Source organism: Rutilus rutilus, assembly GCF_951802725.1.
Source record: "Rutilus rutilus genome assembly, chromosome: 23".
NCBI classification, from domain to species: Eukaryota; Metazoa; Chordata; class Actinopteri; order Cypriniformes; family Leuciscidae; genus Rutilus; species Rutilus rutilus.
This window is the reverse complement of record NC_140233.1, coordinates 18,921,225-18,943,042: the sequence shown is the minus strand read 5'-3', so window position 1 is coordinate 18,943,042 and position 21,818 is coordinate 18,921,225. Positions and strand designations below refer to the sequence as shown.

The following is a 21,818-nucleotide window of genomic DNA, read 5'->3' as shown; positions in this document are numbered from 1 at the left end:
AACACGCTCACTTTCATAAAATATGAAATGATAGAGAACTACTGTAGCTCCTCATGCCTGTGTGTCAAGGACAATATATCTCTTAAATGGTTAGTTCTCCCAAAAATTTAAATAAATCGTTCATCTTCGAAACACAAATGAAGACAAAATTTTTATCTTAATCCCTTTAACCTGTTAGAGCTAGCAGGACACTTGTTTTACCATTTTAGCCTTTTTTATCATCACATTTTAGTCATTTTACTACATTTAATTTAGCCGATTTTACTAAACTAAATCTAATAGGAACCTCAATTTTCGTGACACCAACTTCAAATTTGGAACATAACTTGCATACGTTTTAAATTCAATGTACAGGTTGAATCATTCACAATAGGATCTATACGGTGGATTTTCATGTCATGCTTGAAGCCTGATCAACAGGATTCTGTAAATTACCAAATAATTGTGTCATCCCTCAGCGAAGAATATGCAATGGTTACAGACATAAAGCAAAAAAGACAGGAAAACTGATGAATTATAAGCAACTTTTATTAAATTAGATCTTTATAAAACAGTGCAGAGTCCTATTATCGTCTTTGCTGATCGTAAGTCTCTTTAGAGCATGTCTACCACACTTAAAGTTGTTCAGAAAATGGAAAGCCAAACGACGCCTGTAAAGACCCTACATCAACTTTCAGTCCCTTATTCATCATCAGCAGAAGAATCACGCTCATTCTCTGCTGGCACGGTTGAGGTCAAATGAGCAACTGCATAACGTGCTGCAATGAAAACACGAGTTATATTTGTAATTATTCGCATATTTTTCTCTGCAAAAATTGAGGTAATCCTAATAACGCTGCAATGTATCTTCAAAACGGTTCATTTAGAGTGATACTTTTGGTCTTAGACTTTACATGGAATGCAATACGAGCTACAAAAGAAAAGGCGTTACTTTCAATGTATTATGCTTACATTAGGTATGCTACACTCTAGATTTACTTATCTAAACAATTGAGCTCACTATTCGTCTATGAACAACAACAAAAAATGAATCGTTTGATTGTAGACATGATTTATGAACCATGTGACTACTTGGATATCATCACTTCAGGTTGTCTTAATCGGCCTGGTTTGCAAAAGGAACATCCCATTCAACAAGGATAGCGCCCGAAGCGAATCGAACGACATGGAGATCAATACGGAAAGAAATTTGCATAGAATGTCATTTATTTCCAAGTAGAAGTTACCGAACAATAACACTCTGTTCATATAATCCTGGACTGTCACGATGAATTGATCACATTTGCAAGGAGGAGCCCGTTTCATCGGATTTTTATTCCGACAAACATTGACCTAAATTCACAACAGAGAAAAATACCTCAGTTAATTCATTCTCTGCATAAACCTCTTTGGAGGGGAGAGTGTGCATTGCGTGGGATGGCGTTCAGAGTTTTCTAGCATGGTTCTGGTAGTGGGCCTGACTGTGGGGTAAGGTCATGCTGTTAAGGTGTATGGTTCAGCAACCAGCAAAAGTTATCAATGGGTTAAGCCTTGGTCACATGAAATCCTCGTAGTCTTGTGCATAACCGCCATCAAACTCCCCGTAGTCTGCCAGATCATCTTTCAGCTTGGCTTTAAAACCTCCTCCTGGTATAACTCCCTTCTTTTTCTTTTTACCTTTGTTTGCCTATTGAATAAAAATAAATAAAAATACATTAAATGTTAATCAAACAACAAAAGACAAAGAACAATTGTAAGAAAAACTTTTGTAACTTTAAAAAGGATTCATCTATTTTTCATGGCTGGTAAGAAATATTTATGGCCGGTGAAAATTTATCAGCAGGTGTAATTTGGCAGGTGTGGCAAAAAGTTTTAGGCCCAGTATATATGTATATATATATATATATATATATATATATATATATGTATTAGGGATGGGCATTTCAAGCAGAAATAATATTCGAAGATCGCTGGGTATTATTCGATTATTATTCAAAAATCAAACCCCTCCCCCACATGCACACACACATGCATGTATAGGCTACACACCAGAGCATGTGAGCAAAGCGGAGCGGTGTGACGCTTAAATATAACTTAAACTTAGGCCTACGTTCCATATTTATGTTTAAATAATATGTTATTATTATTTTTTTTTCATCTATGTTGATTATATGAAAAGGGAACCGCATGAGATGAGTAAGATAGGATCATAAGATGCCCAATATATCGGGAGACATTTGGAGTGGGTCAGACATGATTTTGACCACTTCATTACGTTTTGTTTTGTAGAAAGCTTTGTTTTTTAAAGTGAATTTCGTTTTTGTATAAATTGTCTCTTCATTTTAATCAATGTTTTTTTTAAATCAAATTTAATAAATAAGAAGCAAATATAGCAGACAATATAATCAGGACACGGAGGCGCCGGCGCGTGAACTGGAGCGCGTCTCATAAATGAACCGAAACTCAGCGTATAAGCTACTTGCCTCACAGACCTGAGAAATATATCTATAGATAAATATATGATATATATAATATATAAATGTCTACTTTTAAACAAAACATTTCAAAACGAAAAGAAATGGGCTACGCTCTGCTTACGTAGGCTAATTCGTATGAAGTGTGCATTTGTCTCTATAGGCACGTTCACTGCGAAGATGGTGAGTCAGCATCGTCAACTTAATCTTTTCAGCCGATGCTGACACAGAAAACACTAGTTTCTTAATAAACAATTAAAATGTCTCATGAATAATCATCACTTTTGCCGGTTCTTTTAAGCGTGCGCTTGAGATGCGGAATAGGCGATATTACGAAAACGCCTCATTATGGTTTAGTATTCCATTTGAGCTTGATTTTGGTCAAAACATTAATACTACAAAGATGCAAGTGTCTGACGATATACAAAGCCACAATATCAACTTTGACAACACCATGTTAAATTATTTTTTTTTAAATAGTGTTTTTTCCATTGAAAAGTAGCGAATTTGGACATATGAGGTTTCCGCTTGACAGCGAGTGTAAGTGAGTGAGTGAGTGTATATGTGTGTATATATATATATATATATATATATATATATATATATATATAGTTTAGTTAGTTAATGTTTGGAATGAAATGGATTTCATACCTTTTCTTGCTTCTGCTTTTCACTTAGTAACACTGTCAGTGAGTTGCTAATTTTCTTCAAGTCATCAACTTCCACTGCAAAACCGATTGGAATCATACGTGATTGACATTGAGAATAAATGCAGAACTATCAAAAAAATGGGGCATACTTACATGAAAGACACAGGTCCCTAAACAGCGTCTCTAAAAAGTTGGAATAGTGTATAGACTTCTCATAGGGAGATATTTTTTCTTTTAGCAACCGCTCAAACTCTGTGAAGTCTTCTTTTGAAGAGGGACTCATCGCATCAATTCCTGTAACATTATTCGATACTACACCTACAAAAGAGATTAAAAGTTAAAAATTCAAAATGTAAAGATGTGGATATGGATATGGATATACTGAAAGCACTTACCAAATGCCTCTTTTGCTAGTTCTAAGTCTGAATCCTCCTGTAGTTTTTTCACTCTAAGTTTTTCTGCCTGCTCCTCTTCTGGTGTGAGTTCTGTGCTGTCTTTTGATGACTCTAACTGTTAAAAAAATTACAGTTAAGCTTAGAGAAAGTCTTAATATATCCTTCTATCAGAATTTGCTATCAATAAAGGTACGAGTTAACATAACATATATACATTTATCTACACTACTGTTAAAAAGTTCAGGGTCATTACGATTTTTTTATGTTTATAGTTATTAGATAAAAGTACAGTAAAAACAGTAATATTCTGAAATATTATTTCAATTTAAAACAAGTGTTTTCTATTTTATTACATTTATTCAGCATACTCCAGTGTCACATGATCCTTCAGAAATTATTCTAATATGATGATTTGATGCTCAGAGAAACATTTCGTATTATTATCGATGTTGAAAACGGTTGTGCGGCTTAATATTTTTGTGGAAACCGTGATGTATTTTTTCAAGATTCTTTGATGAATAGAAAGTTCAAAAGAACAGATTTTATTTGAAATAGGAATATTCTGAAACTTCATAAATGTCTTTGTCACTTGATTAAATGCATTAACATACTGCACATAATATATATTTTTTAATCGTACTTACCTCAAACTTTTTAACAGTAGCGTATGTATATAAGAAAAATGAAAAATGGGACAATTATAAAATGCTGTAAATAAAAAAAGCTGTCAAAGTGTCACAATGTAAATTAAGTATTAAACTAGTTTAAAAAAAATCTTATTCATAACTTTTTACTGAAAAAATTAAACAACTGAAAAACTGCCATGTCTTAACTTACTTGTTTTTTGAGCTCCTCTTGTTTTTTTCTTTCTAAATTTTCCTTTTCTTTTATCTTTTCACTGAGTTTCTTCTTTTCTGTAGGTTTAGCCTCTATATGTGGAAAAATACACAATTGAAACTCAAACTTTAACTTTCCAACTTGAAGTACAGTTGAAGCCTTATAACTGCTTTGAAGAATGTGCATAATTTTCAAACAGTTTAAAACATTTTTATAATTCTCCTATAATTATGTATGTAGTTTAAATAGCACCAGATTAATTGACTATGAATGAGAAATCTACACTAAAAAATTAATGTCACACGCATAACTATACAAGTTGCCTGCTATAATCATTTACTAGAGGTACAGATACATAGGCTTAAATATTTTAGGAACGTTGACAGTTCGCCAAATACCAATTTATTAATTTTTAATATCACTGTACCTGACTTTTTTTCCTCCTCCTTTTCTTCCTCTTCATCATCATCCCAATTATCCTACATGAGATAAAAAAAGCATTTCAAACCATAAATTGAAACGGTTCATGGTGGTAGGTAGCATAAAATTATGACTAGCTGGAGATCTTTCCTTCCACATTAATAAGATCAATCTATCCTCTTATGAAGGCTGTCTATTTTGAGACAGTTATCAGTATGATCAATTTGAGATAAGCAACAGATGACATTGACGTTCTGCTGTGAAAAGGCTTAAGTACAGTAAATGAATCACTAACTGTAACCAAAGACATACCTTTAGCATGGAATTAGTTATTATAATTACTATAATTTCACTTTCTAACTTAAGACTATGTCTTTAAGCAGGTGAACGCCTATGCTGCTAATACTAACTGGACACATATTTAGACTCACCATCACCACGTTGTTTTGACACTGTTGAGTTAGCAAGAGTAGCTAGCTAGAGTTAGCTGACTGTAACTTCTTGATAGATTGAGACTTTTCTCATTGTTAGAGAAATAAACACACATTTTTGATTTGTGAACGACAAACAAAGCATCCGTTACTAACTTTCACGTCGTCGTCTTCATCCTCGCCCTCCCATTTGTCAAGAACTGCCGCGTTTTTGATGGGCGCTTCGGGCTCGAAACTATCAGCATCTGCAAAATAACAGCGTTTAGACAGATTACTTAGTGACAGCCGGTCTTTAAGGCGACAATTTATTTGAGAAAACATATGAATAACAATTCGTACGGACAGAAAGGAGAAATAACGGTGAAGTTTACACAAATTCTCACCCCAAGAATCGGCGTCCGCCATGATGTCAGTGTCGCTGCGGGGAACGAGGGCGTGAAGCTGAACGCACTGCGCGAAGACTTCGAGACATTTCAAAATAAAAGCCTATTTTTAGCCCGTGTGTGTTCGTTTTGAGGCCATCTATGCTAATTTACTCATAAACGTTGACAAAATTAACAGTTAGCCGATATATACACATTTAAAGTTTACAGGCTCTCGCTTCTATAAAAAGGAGCAAAATATTGATGACTCATCCTGCACTACGCTGCTTTTGTCCAGTCAAATTCTCTCTAGAACAGCCATTTGTAGTGGTGTCTGAAACCATAGACCTTATTCACAGCAGCGCCATCTTTGGTTTTTAACGGGAATGAAAGCGAGGCCGTGACATTTAATGAACATCTCTTCAGTGGGTTGTACAGTGGTTTAATGTTTTTTTGTGTTTTTTTTTTATTATTGGATTGTCCTGCTGACAAAACACTGCAAAAATATCTTTCCAAGACAAAATAAAATTGTGAGTGATCTAGGATTTTTACAGCGGATGCCATTGAAAACACAGTAAGTCTATCCCTCACAGCCTCGCTTTCACACCTGTCATGGCGCTGCTCTGAATAAGGTCTATTGTGGACGTAGGCCCTATCCCAAATGGCACCCTAAACACTGGCGGTCTTCCTCTGAGTCTGCACTTTCGTGACATAACATAATCGTGACACTTTCGTGACATCGTGACATAAGTCGCTTTGACTGTTGGGAAGAAGTCTGCTGCGGAGCTTACACCAGTGCGAAAGTGCGAATTGAGGGCGCATATCGACCGCAAAGGGGGGCGCTCGTGAGCACCCCTCTGAAACCTATAATGACTAAATGGGACACCCTACAGTGTCATGGACTTGGAACACAACCAAATACAGAAACGCGCTGCAAAAGTTCACAACACAACCAAATACAGAAACGCGCTGCAAATAGCACAGAACACAACGGAAATGTTTCCAGGGGACCCCAATAAGTGACGAACCCGGATGGGACATGCTTATTGCTCAATGTCTACTTTTGATTTTATTCATAAAATAAAGTTTTGGGAACTTTTGCAGCACGTTTCTGTATTTGGTTGTGTTGTGAGTATTTGGAGCACACATGTGTTGTAAAACTGATGAAGATGTTTTCTTTAATTTGCGGTTGTTTTTTCTATTTGCATATGTGTTTTCTTAAGTTGCAGGGCGTTGAGCTCTCTCGGCCACCGTACTATCCACTGTATTTTCGGACACCACTATAAATGGTTGTCCTCTAAAATAGTGCACTGGGAAATTTCGGATACAGCCCCAATTATACTATGTTTAATATTGCATACTGAAACATATTTTATAAAGTATGCACTACATTGTATAGTGATGTAGTATGTGGTACACAATACAGTTATGCAGCTTTTCCTAGACATTAATGCTATTTGATCGATAAAGATAAGACTATATGTATAATATTTTAAGTCTGTTGACTTCAGACATCTCTTGTCACAGATGAATAAATGATTTTTAAGTTAAGGAAGAATCTGAAGAATGTATTATTTGCTAGTATAGCCTATAGCCTTCGTTGCTGTGATTTTGACTGTCTCTTTAAAAAAAAAGTCATAAAGCGCTTCACTGTCCCGGGATGCTGAGGGTGTGTGTGTATAAGCTACATCCACGTTCCTCAGCATCTGTGGTTCATGAAAGACATGTCCTAACATTTGGTCTGTAAATGTCTGATCAAAACAACGACAGATATTCATTTGGTTGAGCGACGCCAAACTGGCTTCGGTAAGCACTTCATTTTAAAAGCTGATCGTCGGTCGGTTTTAAAATGATATATTACACGTTTCGATTTTAGTCAGTTTTATAATACCTGCACTAAAAAGACAAAATGCACAATGTGCTGATGCTCATAGCCACGTGTTATTTTGTCGTTGTGAGTGAGTGCAGTTTTAAGCGCGTGCACATTTATGTGGCATCTCAATGACGCTAAAACGGCGACGTATCTTCATATTTTCTGGATATGAGGCGGGCATGCTCCTTATGATGTTATGTGCAGAAACAATAGCATTTTGGCCATGATTTACGGAGTATGAGCTGTGTTTTTGATTCATTTGTGCTGTGAGGAGTCCGCGTCGATGGATGTTGCAGTAATTCAGTCTCTATATGGCAAGCTGTTTTAACGTTTAATCATTCGCAGGATATTAATTGTTGATATCAACAATTCAATGTTCACAAGTTAAAATGCTAATTCTTTATATCAGGAATTAGATTTCTACTAGTAACAATGGCATTTTTTATATATATTTTTTTATATCAGGAATTACTTTTCCATTAGTAAAAATGTGTATTCTTAATGTCATCAACTACACAATCACTGACAGAAATACAAATTCTTGATATCAAGAATTAAATTTCAATTAGTAGGCTTAAAAACTATCATTCTTGATATCTGTAATTATATTTCCACTAGTTAAATGTCACCATAGTCTGCCATTCAAATTCAGTTGTTATCAAGAATTGATTAAACATATCAGAAATAAAAAATTTCACTAGTTAAATGTCATCATAGGCTGCCATTCAAACTCAAAGAATTGATTTCTCACTTGTTGAAATTCCAATTTCACATATCAGAAATACAGTTCCTACTAGTAAAAAATAAATTGTTGATATCAAGAACAGACATTTGCACTAAGAACCACGCAATTACTGATATCAAAAATGATAATTTTTACTAGTAAGAATACAATTACAGATATCAAGAATTATAGTTTTTACTAGTTGAAATGTAATTCCTCATATCAAAAATTGACATTGTTACTTGTATAAATCTAATTCTGATGTCAAGAATGAGCATTTTATGTGAAAATGTAATTTTTGATATCAAGAATACATATCCTGGGAATTAATAAATGTCAAAATGGCTTGCCATAGCTTGAGATCACCGGAAGAATGGATCGTTACGTCAAAACCGCTGGGTATGAGGGTTATTTTGGTGCTGAAGGAGGTTATTTTAGAAACTTTTAAAAAATATTTGAAATTCAGAATTGAAAGAATGTTTTGTGAAGCTGTTATATAGGGCAATAGCTGTACAAATCTGACCATACAATATGTTATCTGACCATACAACCTTGCTAAAAAAAAAAAAAAACCCAGCTTAAATCAGCATAAAACGCTTTTATTGTCTGTTGGGGTGTTTAGAGAGGTTTGGGACACTTTTTACCTGGTCAGATTTACCAGATAATCCAACTGAACACCAGCTTGGTCAGGTTGGGAGACCAGTTTAAACCAGTTAAGGCCAACAAAGCTGTGTTTCTTTTACTTGCTTAGGCTGGTTTAAGATGGGTGGTTTTTGTTTTCAGCAGGGAAGTGTCCAGACAAAAGCATTTACATTTAGATGAGACAGAAACTCCCTGCAGATGTTGCACTTGTACCTTTACATTTCAAACCATGTTTGACAGATTGTGCATTTAAGTAAATGTTGTTTACCAGCCCATTTAGTTTGTGAGATATGGGCACATCCTTGTATTGTTTGTTTTTTTAAATACATTGGTCATAAGATAATATGGTTATAAGGTAATATGAAAATATAGATATGCATAGAGAATTAGAACCCAATTAGAACTAAAGAATTAGAAAGTCATGGTAAATTACTATGGTGTTTATACATTTTCGAGTTATGCTTTAAAATATTTCATTAGTTAAAAAATTGCTCAATTCGAGTGCAAATGATTTTAGTCCTTATCATGAATAATAATAAAAAAAGTTTTTAAAACCTGGAAATATCAGGGCATTTTGAATATATTATTTCCTATTTATTTTCTGCTCTAACATATTTAAATATTTTATTGAAAATGGCTCTTTTGGGGTACAATTATCTCTATAAAATAAACAAACAAATGATCTCATAATCGAGAATTATCTGAAAAGTTATGGAAATTCATTGTTCATAATGTGTGTGAACCCTGGAATTGTCATGGAAATTTATTTGGCAAAAGGAGTGGGAACCCAGTGACATTCAGGAACTTCAGATAATCTATTTAAACATAAGTTTTAATGCATTTAAGAAATTAAGTTTTTATTTCAAACCTATTTTATTAAATGAGCTTCACAGAAAAGTAAACGATGGCACATTTACAGTATGCATTGCTGAATAAGAAAGCTCAATTTAGACCAAATGAGAAAAAACCCTCTGCAAATTAATTGACAGTTGCTGAAAATAAATGAACATTAAGGAAGACAGGTATATTGGCTGGTTAGAAGTTGCTTGCTGATCTAATAGCGATACTAATGTGTTCGATTACATGCTTCAACCAAGACCACGTTTTCAGCTTAGGCTTGCTGTTTTTTTTTTTAAGGTCTGGGCCAATTTACACAGTTTATCTGAAGTTGCAAACTGTGCGTTGCCTTATTAATGAGGAATAAGAATCAATTTACTTTGCAAATTTAGATAAATCACATTAAAGTTAGATTAGCAAGCTTAGCTAATCTTAACAGTGGCTGAAAAAAACATTCTACTGCCACCACTGAATTTCCATTCTTAAATATTTAGCAATGCAATGGCCTATAGTATTTGGACACTTAAGCCATGCTTAAAAGGCTGTTTTCAAACTTTGTTCCTTTGCTCCGCTTCTGCAGGTATAGGTGTTCCACATTTCCTGATTTTCAGTGTTCTGAAAAAAAAAACTTGATAATTATGAAGATATCATCCTAAAACAAATTTGGCCATCTGTGTTGAAGCAAGCTTGGTTGTATAAAGGGACAAATTAAGTGAGACACGTAATCAAAAGTAGGAGGCCGTATGTCCACTGGGAATCTGATGCCTCTCATCAAGGAAGAAATCCCTGTGGTGCAGGAAAATATCAGCATGTTTCCTGCTGATACACCTGCTGAATTGTGCAGATCTGTCTCCCTGATGCTGTGGTGTACTGTGCTTGATGTGGATGAGGTTGTTTTCCTCAGAGGTTTTAATACAGCTCAGGAAATTTAATAAAGAAATAGAATGATGCCTTATAATCACTTCTGGATATTGGTGCATTTTATTCCACACTTTATTTTACTACATAATTTATTGACCCAAACATTAAGTGCATACATATTGAGAATATCTTTATCTCTACCTGGCTAATACGTGTTTTATTATTGGTTAGTATGTTGCAACTTTTGGACCTGTCAAATGTAGAAACTGTTTTTGGCATTATTTGTATTAAATAAATGTCACATTTACGGTTGAAATCCAGCCATTTCAATAGGAATCCACGCGATCTGTAATTTCAGGGCGAAAGATCCCCCTCAAGCTAATTTCAAGTTCAAGGTGGTCACATGGATTCACCACATTGACCAACAGAAAGCTGCTTGGTTTGAAAATGACTTCTGTTTGAGCTGTGCTTCATATTACTGCACTATTGACAATGGACAATGGACCTCTTTTGTCCCCGAAATTTCACAACTGTGACCACACCTTAATTTTGAAAAGCTAGTCTTCCACTTCCACTGTGATGAAGACACCTTGTGATTTTGATCTTAAATAAATTTTAGTGGTTTAATATGAAGAAGGTTCCACATATGTGTCGCTGCATGGATATCTAGAGGGAAGATAACTTAAAAGGGATTGTCGGTAGGTTATAAAGGTAGGTAAAAGTAGTTAGAAGATGTTTTCTTAGTAGATGTCTCTTGTATGACATTAGCGACTACATCAGTTTGACATAAACAATGTACTGTATTATGTTTCCATTTACAATCACCAACTACTGTAAAGGTGTTATATTTTCTCATCAAAGCCAATTTTTTTACTCACTTTTGGCACTTCTTTTTTCAGGGCTGACAGAATCCCACTTCTGTGGGTCTGATGAAGCTAGTCATGGCTCTCATGAGAAGACCAGGGACCAGAGCCATTGTTTCAGAGCTCAATCCTTCATCCTCTAGCACTGAACCTGAGGGAAATGAAAAGCTCAACGGAGATGGAGTTGATCCAATTCCTGAGCAACTTCCGGACGACAAGCTGGACACCCAACCATCCTCGCCTACGCCAACTAGGTCCTTTCTGAGTGATGGGTCTGGGGACGACTCCATCCCAGGTGAAAGCCCCCTTCAGCCAGATAGCATGGAAGAAGACTCGCTGTCCGAATATGATAATGTAGGATCTGGGGAAGAAGAGGAGGAGCGTGATTATGAGGAAGATGAGGAACTGCAGACTGAAGCAGATAGGATGACCTACTATGTCCACTGTTGTCCAGAGGATGAAAGCTACATGGAAGGAATGGACTGCCATGAAGGTGCAGATGGTGCGGAGTGTCCAGGCACATCTCGGGACGTCAGGGATAGCTGTACACCAGAGGAGGCTTGGAAACACTCAGAAGGCTTTTCCAAGGTACCACAGAAAGATGCACCAACGATGGTCTACAAACGACCAGAGCCCATCACAGAGACGACCTTCGTACAAGCCCCCATGGCTGAGGATGAGGAGGATGAAGAAGAGACTGAGGAAGAAGTCGAGGAGGACAGTGAAGAAGAAGACAATGATTTTTTTCACTATGTTGGGAACAAAGTGGAGTTGAACAACAATGAGGTCCCACATAAAGGCGGTTGTTCTGAAGTCTTTATCAGAGACAACAGAAGTCGTCCCCAAGAATCTAGTCATGATAAGTTGGGACAAGAAAGTGATTCAGTAAGTAACTATAGAAGGAACCAGGATATTTCCAAACACCCAAGGGATATCCCTCCAGGGTCAAGTTGTGCTCCTAGGAATCGAATGGAAAGCGTTCAGGAAGAGTGTGCTAGTGGCTGTCCAAAAGATTGTGATGTCCCAGTGGTTAGAGAATGTAGAGGTGACACTAGACAAAGTTCCAGATTTAGAGGGCATCATTCGGAGAGAGTACACAACAGAGACATTGCTTACCAGGACAGTAGCAGGGTCAACAATAAAGCTAAATTTGCAGATCCAGAGGACAGAGGTGCTTGGAAAAAAAGACATTTGCTAAAATACTCTAGAGAGGACGACAGGGACGGAGATGGGAAACATTCACACGAGCAAAGTAAAAATCCTGGAGACAGCAAAAACAGAGGACATGACCATCCAGTTTGTAATCACAAACCAAAGGTTGAAAAAGAGACAAGGAGCTATGGGGATGTTGAGGAAGACCAGATTGTGATTGGAGTCAAGACCAAACTTAAAATTGCTCCAAATAACTCATGGAGGAACAAAGATCAGACACCTGATCAGACAAATAATGGGAAAGGGGCTCCTGACAGTTCCAGGGCCTCTTCAACATCATCAGGCAGGAGAAACAGCCAATCCAGAGCCCATGTTAATACACCTGTACAGTCCCCAGACAAATGGCTGCATAAAGACTCAGCCAAACCTGTTCAAAAGGAGAAGACAAGGCCTAGACAAGAACAGGTAACTGTGAATTCTTTGGTAACTGTCAAGAAGTCTTTGCTTTCTGTTTGCAGAGGAACTGCAACATTTGGATCCATTTGAATGGATCCTTGTTATTGTAGCGTTTATTCCAGGTTGACCCATTCCTAAATGCCAAAAAATGTGGATGGTAGCTTTGCATGTTGATCAGACAGCCTGTTCTTGTCTTATTTGGAGACTCTTAACATTGCACTGGATTTCAACCAAGTGGTCTGCCTCCTTCTAGACAAGCATTAGACAAGTGTCTCCAATGAGATTTGAAGATTTCCATCCATCCATTCTCCAAACCTCTTGTCCCCTGTTAGGTCGTGGGGATGTGTCTCGGGCTGCAGGGGAGGGAAACACTCTGGGCATGTAGCCAGTCAGATTTGAAGATTTGCTCTAAACAATAGACTATTCAATTGTTAGCGTTAAAGGGTTAGTTCACCCAAAAATGTAAATTATCCCATCATTTACTCAACCTCAAGCTATCCTAGATGTATATGACTTTCTTCTTTCAGCCAAACACATTTGGAATTACAAAAAAAAATACCCTGGCTCTTCCAAGCTTTATAATGGGAGTGAATAGTGAAAAAAGCTCATCCATCCATCCATCCATCATAAAAGTAATCCATACGACTCCAGAGGCTTAATAAAGGCCTTCTGAAGCGAAGCGATGCGTTTTTGTAAGAAAAATACAAAAGTGGTTGTTGAGAAAACAACACAACATTCCTTTATGCAAACCTTTAGCCATTTGGTTCCAATTATGCTAATGCTAATTGTGTTAATTTAACTAATATGTATATACAGGGGCAGAATTTTTGTGTTGCATTCCCTAAAAAATCCAGTTGTTTCGCCCCTGCTTATACATATACTTCTTGAAATATATAAACTTCCATGTATACCCACAAATAATCTAAACAGTTTAATACATTTTTGGGCTCTTGAAAGATGAAATTGTAACTGCTACAACTGACTAGATATTGGCTACTGGCTTTTTAATACAATAGCACTTCCATTACAGCCTTATGTTTTTATCAATAATCATTCATCATCATCATCATGTCAATTATAAATTGTACCTATATATCAAAATATGATTATTGTCTGTTTTAATGTTTTCGACAGGTTCCTCAAAGTAGTCCAGAGGACAGTAGTACAGAGGCACCATCTGGACAAAAGAGACCGGCAAGTTACCTAGTTATATGCTAAACAGTAATCTCAGAGTCGGTTCTGTCCCTCAGAATACATCCTTTGGGGCAAGATGTAACCTGAAAAGGGATCTGTACCTTAATTATCGTTTTGCTTTTCAGCAGATCCAGAGAAATCCCTCTTTTCCAAGCTTTGTGGATAGTAAGTTCTGTTTTATTTTAAACCCAACTGAGACACAAACCTTTAAAGATTTGAAATATGCATCTGTACGTTTGTTGATCATTGGTATATAATTGATAGTAGAGTCAGGTTAAGGGTATTAGCTCAAATTTCAGGTGGTTTATGAGTCTAGTTGTTTATCCTGGTCTTTGAATTTGTTTTCTAGTTCCTGGTCCATGTGAGCCAGAAGATCTCATCAATGGAATCATCTTTGCTGCAAACTACCTCGGCTCTACCCAGCTGTTGTCCGAAAGAAACCCGTCTAAAAGCGTGCGCATGAAGCAAGCGCAGGAGGCAGTGGACTTTGTTAAGGTATTTTATAAGATTCTCCACACAAATATAATTTAATATCCATTAAAAATAGCTTCAGAAGTTCTTTCTCAGTCCACTAGATGACACTGCAACCTTTGTGTAACTGTGTTCTTTAGTCTGTAGAGGGTGAAGCTCAGAGCTTGACTGAGATTGACTTGTTCATCTCAACCAAGGCCATCAAGGTGCTCAATGCTGACACACAGGTGGGTAAAGTTCATATAAACCTGGTAATTGTCAATGTGTTGACACTGATATGTCGTTACGGTGCTCTAGTAATGGGAATGCAGGTTTGAATCTGACCTGTGTCAATTCCCAATCCCATTTTCCCCTTTCTGTCTTAATACTTACAGCTTTCCAATTCACTATCTCATAAAAAGGCAAATTGCTCTTTTAAAAAGAAAAATGTTGACATTACAGAACAAGGTGGAGGATTTATGCTTACAGACTTTTCATTGGCTGACTCCTGATCGTTGTTCACAGGAGACGATGATGGACAACGCGCTCCGCACCATCTCATACATCGCAGACATCGGTAGCGTGGTGGTTCTGATGGCGCGCCGGCGTCTGTCTAACTCCTCCTCACTGGACTGCACAGAATCAGACCTCAGCACAGAAAGTCAGAAGCAGTACCGCATGATGTGCTACGTCTTTGAGTCAGAGGATGTGAGACTTATTTTTATTTTATTTAATTTTTTGGGGAGAAAAGCTGAAGTGTGTCTTCTTGTCCTTTTCGGTTGACATGACATTATTTGTGCAATTACAAATATTTACCAGTTTGTTACTTGCACACTTTAATCTAACAGTCAAAAACTGCATAATGAATCTGTCCTGATATCAGTGTTGAATGGTACCCTCTAGTAACTAGCTACTATGTACTTATCTGTCTGTATATTGTTATAATATACACACATATTATTAGTCAAAAACCCAGATGGAATATTTTGTGCTTTCATGCACTGATTTTATAGGGCGGTAAATCTGCAGAATTCTGTGGAATTTATAGATTTAAATGCAATATTATGGATTTAAATGTGGTAAAATTTCATAAACAAACATGCAATGATTAATATTCAATAGGCAACATTGAATATTTAATAAACAAACATTATACTTAAAGGTAACTGAACGCATTATCAAATTAGCCCAAAATGATTACTAAACAAACATATATTTATTATTCAATAAAAAACACTCTTATTGGTAGCTAAAAGTAAAATAATTATTATAAAGCATATCATATTTAATACCCAGTAAAAATGTATTTATATTAATATCTAATTAAAATAACAATCTCATTGGTAGTTGAAATCATTATCAGAAAATTAGCCCAAATAATTGCTAAGCAAATATATAATGTATAATATTCAATAAGAAATATTTTACATGTGTTAAACACACACTATTTTTGGTAGCTGAAGGCATTATCAAATTGGCCTAAATAATGACTAAACAAGCAGGGAGAGGCAGGGCATGTGCACAGCTGTATGATTGACAGGTGTTCCAGTATTGTGGAAGATAATTGTGGGTTTGTAGTTCATTCCTCCTCTAACCTCTAGTCAGTTTTGTATTTATTCTTCATCGTGTTAACAATGAGCTGTTTAAAGTATCTGCTCATGTAATTGTTTTTTTTGAGTCAAGCACTCTCTCGCTCTGAGATGTCGTCACGTCTTCAAGTATCCTCCTCTCGCTGAGTGGTTCACCTCCTCCCCCCCCCCCCCCCCCCCACAGGCCCAGCTCATCGCACAGTCCATCGGTCAGGCGTTCAGCATGGCCTACCAGGAGTTCCTCCAAGCCAATGGGATCAATCCCAAGGACCTGAGTCAGAAAGACTACAGTGACATACTGAACACACAGGAGATGTATAATGACGACCTCATCCATTTCTCCAATTCTGAAAACCTTAAAGAGGTAATAATGAAAGCACTGGAAACCTTAATCATAGCAGCTCGGAATTGTAGCTGCTTTTGTGCAAACGTGCCTGTCTATTCCAGATCCCCTTCTTCCAGTCTTTCCTAATGTTTTTCTATCACTTTTCATTTTCCTATCTAGTTGTCGACCAGTTTGGGTTTCTCAATGCTGCTGCCAGTAGAAATATATATATTTAATTTATTTGATTTAATTCAACAATTTTATAACTATGGCAATAAACACAAAATAATTTGTATATACACACAAACTGTATCTATTATATATATATATAAATTATAAGTATTTTTTATTTTAATATATTTTTTAATATTAATATATTACATTTTTATATTATTTACCATATTCATTTTTATTAATATTATTATTAATGTTTATATTATTTTGTAATTAATCAAACATTTATTTTTACTACCGGTATTTGTTTTATTTTCACAATATTTGCTACCAAATGCTCTCAAAAAATTTTATATTTGAAAACTAAAATGTGCTAAAAAGCTATAACTATGACAATAAAAACATGAATTAGTGTATATACACATAAACTGTTACTATTATATTTATATAATTATGTGGGTGAGTATATGTGTGTTTGTTAATATATATAAGTAATTATATATTTTTTACATTTGAACAAACATTTATTGAATTAATCAAATATTTATTTGCATTTTTTCCCCACAACAAAAAAACCCATTGAAATATTAAAACACTAAAATGTGCTAAAAGCGAGCCTGGTTATCACCTGATGTCCATAACCACATAATTGCTAAATACTGACCGATTAATTAGCCAGGCCAATACATTGGTGTATATGCAAAACGAAATGCAAAAAAACACAAATAAAATGTGATCTGAGGATTTTTTTGGGCTCGTTCTACATCATACTTAAAATAGCACCTGCCACCCCATATTCATTTTATGAATGGAATACTCTTTGCCTTGAAGTTCTTTCTTTACTTTTAGTCAATTTAGATTTTTTTTGTAACCAGCTTCAGCTAGAGAAGCAGAAGGGGGAGATACTGGGTATGGTGATCGTGGAGTCGGGCTGGGGCTCAATCCTGCCCACCGTCATCTTGGCCTGCATGCTGAACAACAGCCCCGCCGCCCGCTCCGGCAAACTCAATGTGGGCGATCAGATCATGGCCGTCAACGACACCAGTCTGGTGGGCCTGCCTCTCGCCACCTGTCAGGGCATCATCAAGGTTTTGACATTCTTATGCATGTATTCAACACTTGTGTGTCGTCAGATTGCAGTATTACATGTGTTTGTGTTTCAGGGCTTGAAGAATCACGTTCAGGTGAAACTGAGTGTAGTGAGTTGCCCACCTGTTACTACTGTCCTCATAAAGAGACCAGACCTGCAATACCAGCTCGGTTTCAGCGTTCAGAACGGAATAGTAAGTGTCAAGGATCAAGAAAGACACTGAAATAGCTCAGTAAGATGTGTCACTGAAAAAAACTTTAACAAACATCTATTGCTTTACCAAAAGATCCCGTTTTCATGACAATAACTTATCTAATCTAATCTTATCTAATCAGCTGCTGTGTATTTGCACAGTTAGGGGACTTTTTTGTTGTATCATGACTTCTTTGCAATCTTACTCAGTCATCCTGTTGTTGAATTGCAGATCTGTAGTCTGATGCGTGGAGGTATTGCGGAGAGGGGAGGGGTGCGTGTCGGACACAGAATAATTGAGATAAACGGACAGAGTGTGGTGGCGATGGCGCATGAGAAAATCGTCCACGCCCTTTCAGTGTCCGTAGGAGAGGTACGGCTTTACATATACGTATGTTTTGGTGGAACATTAGTAATAATCTGGAAGGGGTGTAAAAGTACAGCGATGCTGGATCCAAATATTAGCCCATTAAAATATTAGACCATTAAAATATTAGCTCATTAAAGGGTCAGAAATGTCTTAGCCAAAAACTTTCTTTGGTTAAGGTAAAACGGTTAATTGAATCTGAAACAGAATCTTGAATATTAAGATTAATTTATTTCAATAAGTCTGAATATATATATATATATATATATATATATATATATATATATATATATATATATATAGGGTTTGAAATTAACTTTTTCACTCACCGGCCAATTTGGCTACAAAACTTTTCAGAACTTCTACTAGCCAAAAAAGAAATGAACCACATTAACTATGTCACAGCTTATATATATATAAATATATATATATATATATGGATTTCATTCATCCATCTCCTCCCTTCCTCAATCTTCCTCATCCTTTTTACCAAAAATGTACAGTAACAGTCAAAAGTTTGGAAACACTACTATTTTTAATGCTTTTGCAAGAAGTCTCTTATGCTCATCAAGCCTGCAGTTAAAAAAACAACAAAAAAAAACAGTAATATTATGAAATATTATTACAATTTAAAATAATGGTTCTCTTTTTTAATATACTTTAAAATTTAATTTATTTTTGTGATGCAAAGCTGAATTTTCATCAGCAAGTACTCCAGTCTTTGGTGTCTTATGATCCTTCAGAAATCATTCTAATATGATAATTTGATACTCAGTTATTATCAATGATGGAAACAGTTGTGCTGTTTAATATATTTTTTTGGAATACTTTTTTCAGGATTCATTGATGAGTAAAACGTTAACAGCATTTATTCATAAAAACAGCATTTATTCAAAATAAAAACATTTCTAACAATATAAATCGTTATCATCACCTTTTATCAATTTAACGCATTCTTGTTGAATTAAAGTACTAATTTCTTAAAAAAAAATAGTTATTGTTCCCAAACTTTTGAACGGTAGTGTATATTGTTACAAAAGATTTCTATTCTAAATAAATACAGTTCTTTTTAACTTTTTATTCATTTATTTCATCATTCCTGAAAAAAGTATCTCAGGTTATAAAAAAATATTAAGCAGCACAACTGTTTCCAACATTGATCATAAATCAGCATATTAGAATGATTTCTGAAGGATCATAAGACACCAAAGACTGGAGTACTTGCTGATGAAAATTCAGCTTTGCATCACAAAAATAAATGACATTTTAAAGTATATTAAAAAAGAGAACCATTATTTTAAATTGTAATAATATTTCATAATATTACTGTTTTTTTGTTGTTGTTTTTTTGTATTATTATTATGTATTAAGTGTGGATGAGGAACATGCCTAAAATAGAAAATCTATGACGTATCATTTCAACGCTGTTGTTAAATTATTAAAAGAAAATGTTAAAAGCAATTAAAACCACTGAATAAAAAACGGAAAATATACGTGCTTTTTTGTTATGACAGTGTAATTGAGTCAGTATTCAGTTTCGACTGAACTCGATTACAGTACAAATTCCTCAAAACAATACGCAAGTACTGTACAGTTATGAGGAATAATTAGTACTTTACACCCCTTGCTTTTTGCAGTGAGTCAAAAAAAGCTGACCTTTATTTTAAGTCATCATCCTTTCTCGCATTTTTGCATTCGATTATTTGTATGACGTGAATGCTATTAAAATGAGGTGTCTTTCCTTTTTTCTCAACAGATTAACATGAAAACTATGCCAGCCGTCATGTTCAGATTGTTAACTGGTCAAGAGACTCCGGTGTACATATAAGGAATCATAAACCTGGGACCTTTTCCTGCAACGTTAAAAAAACAAACATTTACAGCTCCTCTTAAAAAAAGTAATTATATAAAAAATATTCATCTTGCTTCATGTGGCTGCAGACTGCATGTAAAGATCATTAGAAAGAGTGCAAACATGCACACATAATTACTTTATCAAAGGGGGGCTGTTACTTGCTTATTAATGCAATTATACATACAGTCTTCCATGGCAGACTTGTTAGTTTGTATATATGTTAAATGCCTTTCGTTCAAGCCTTTTGGTTGCACTTTATTTTACAGTATGTGTACTTACAGTACACTTACCTAAGAAAGTACTGGGTAACATAAGGTAACGACATGGTTTAAGGTTAGGTTTAGGTGTAGGTTCAGGGTTAGTACCTAGTTATTACACAGTTATTGTAATTACTATAGAAAGTACATAGTATGTACATGGGGAACAGGTCTGTGAAATAAAGTGCTACCAGCCCTTTTGAGTTCTTTAAGTACTTAGAAGTACTTATGAATGAAAAATACCAAGTGACTGTACTAAAGTTAAGACACTGACGATTCAGTCGACAAAGTAGGGCATTATCACTACATTTAATTAACAATACTCATTTCACGAACTCAAAAATTGGACTAAAGCATGCTAAAATCCAAAGATTACTGTTACATTTTCTGAGTAGGCTGCATTTCAGTTCTTCTGGCTGTCCTCGGTGTCTCTGTGATAAATGGGTACTGTACACTATGAATGACTCATTTCTGTAGATTACTAGTTCAGCATGCCGGATTTTGAAGACTTAAAGATATGCTAATCAGAAAACCTGAGCTGCATTCATGTTCATGCATGATATTAGAAATAATAGAATGAATGAGTCAGAATTATCTCATGAATGAACCCCATCTACATTTCAGGTATGTCATTTTAGTGCTTATAATTTTTTCTCTGAGCATTAAATCCACACACATATAGCAGTGTTATTTTAGTACCAATGATGTACTATTATAGTTTTTGTTAATATTTTGAATTAGATATTTTGTTTTCATTTTAATTTTGGTCATTTTAATAAAGGTTTAGTAATTTTGTTGTTTTTTTGTTTTATTTTGTGTGCTTTTTTATATCTGTAGTTTTTCTGTAATTGTAGTTTATTTACTTCAATTTAAAGTAAATGAAAATATTTTGAGAGATTTTTTTTTATTTAATTTTTATTTAATTTCAGTTCATTTTTTTATTTCAAGTATTGCTGTCAAATCGATTAATCGCGATTAATCGCATTTAACATATATACACACACACACATTATATGAACACAAAATTATATGTTTATATATATATACACAGACACACACAGCACATATATAATATATACATGAATACAATAATATATATACACACATATATTATATAAACACAAACTTTTATGTTAGATGCGATTAATCGATTTGACAGCACTAATTTCAAGTAATGAAAATGGTTTTTTATGGTTTTAGTTTCTAGTTAATGATGATAAGCCTGGTTTAATATACCTTGAATTAAATTACCTGTAAACTTCCACATTCATGTGGTTATGAATTCAATCTTGGTATCGCCAGATGTCGTTATTGCAATAATGTGTGCATATTTCATTTTACTAAGTTCATACTGTAACACAAATAATGA

The 21,818-nt window shown here is 35.1% G+C and overlaps 2 protein-coding genes across 5 annotated transcripts; one reads left to right on the top strand and one right to left on the bottom strand.

Moving 5' to 3' along the window:
• Nucleotides 1-510: 510 nt before the first annotated feature.
• eif3ja (eukaryotic translation initiation factor 3, subunit Ja) lies at nucleotides 511-5,899 on the bottom strand. Its single transcript, XM_084397601.1, has 8 exons — nucleotides 5,570-5,899; nucleotides 5,343-5,431; nucleotides 4,763-4,814; nucleotides 4,336-4,427; nucleotides 3,499-3,613; nucleotides 3,257-3,421; nucleotides 3,105-3,178; nucleotides 511-1,666 (listed from the first exon to the last, which is right to left on the bottom strand). Exons 1-8 carry the CDS (start codon nucleotides 5,589-5,591, stop codon nucleotides 1,535-1,537), a joined length of 741 nt encoding a protein of 246 aa, XP_084253727.1. The 5' UTR covers nucleotides 5,592-5,899; the 3' UTR covers nucleotides 511-1,534.
• Nucleotides 5,900-7,233: 1,334 nt separating this feature from the next.
• apba2a (amyloid beta (A4) precursor protein-binding, family A, member 2a) lies at nucleotides 7,234-21,815 on the top strand. Of its 4 annotated transcripts, none has more exons than XM_084397493.1 (12): nucleotides 7,234-7,354; nucleotides 11,385-12,965; nucleotides 14,091-14,150; nucleotides 14,276-14,315; nucleotides 14,500-14,645; nucleotides 14,762-14,848; nucleotides 15,126-15,308; nucleotides 16,374-16,553; nucleotides 17,564-17,737; nucleotides 17,852-17,971; nucleotides 18,203-18,343; nucleotides 20,094-21,815. In XM_084397493.1, the coding sequence occupies exons 2-12, from the start codon at nucleotides 11,415-11,417 to the stop codon at nucleotides 20,163-20,165; spliced, it is 2,754 nt and encodes a 917-aa protein (XP_084253619.1). In that variant the 5' UTR covers nucleotides 7,234-7,354; nucleotides 11,385-11,414; the 3' UTR covers nucleotides 20,166-21,815. The 4 variants fall into 4 exon arrangements, with proteins under 4 accessions (XP_084253619.1, XP_084253618.1, XP_084253617.1 ...); XM_084397492.1 differs by having other exon boundaries at nucleotides 17,564-17,776; XM_084397491.1 differs by having other exon boundaries at nucleotides 14,279-14,315; nucleotides 17,564-17,971.
• The last annotated feature ends 3 nt before the right edge of the window (nucleotides 21,816-21,818 follow it).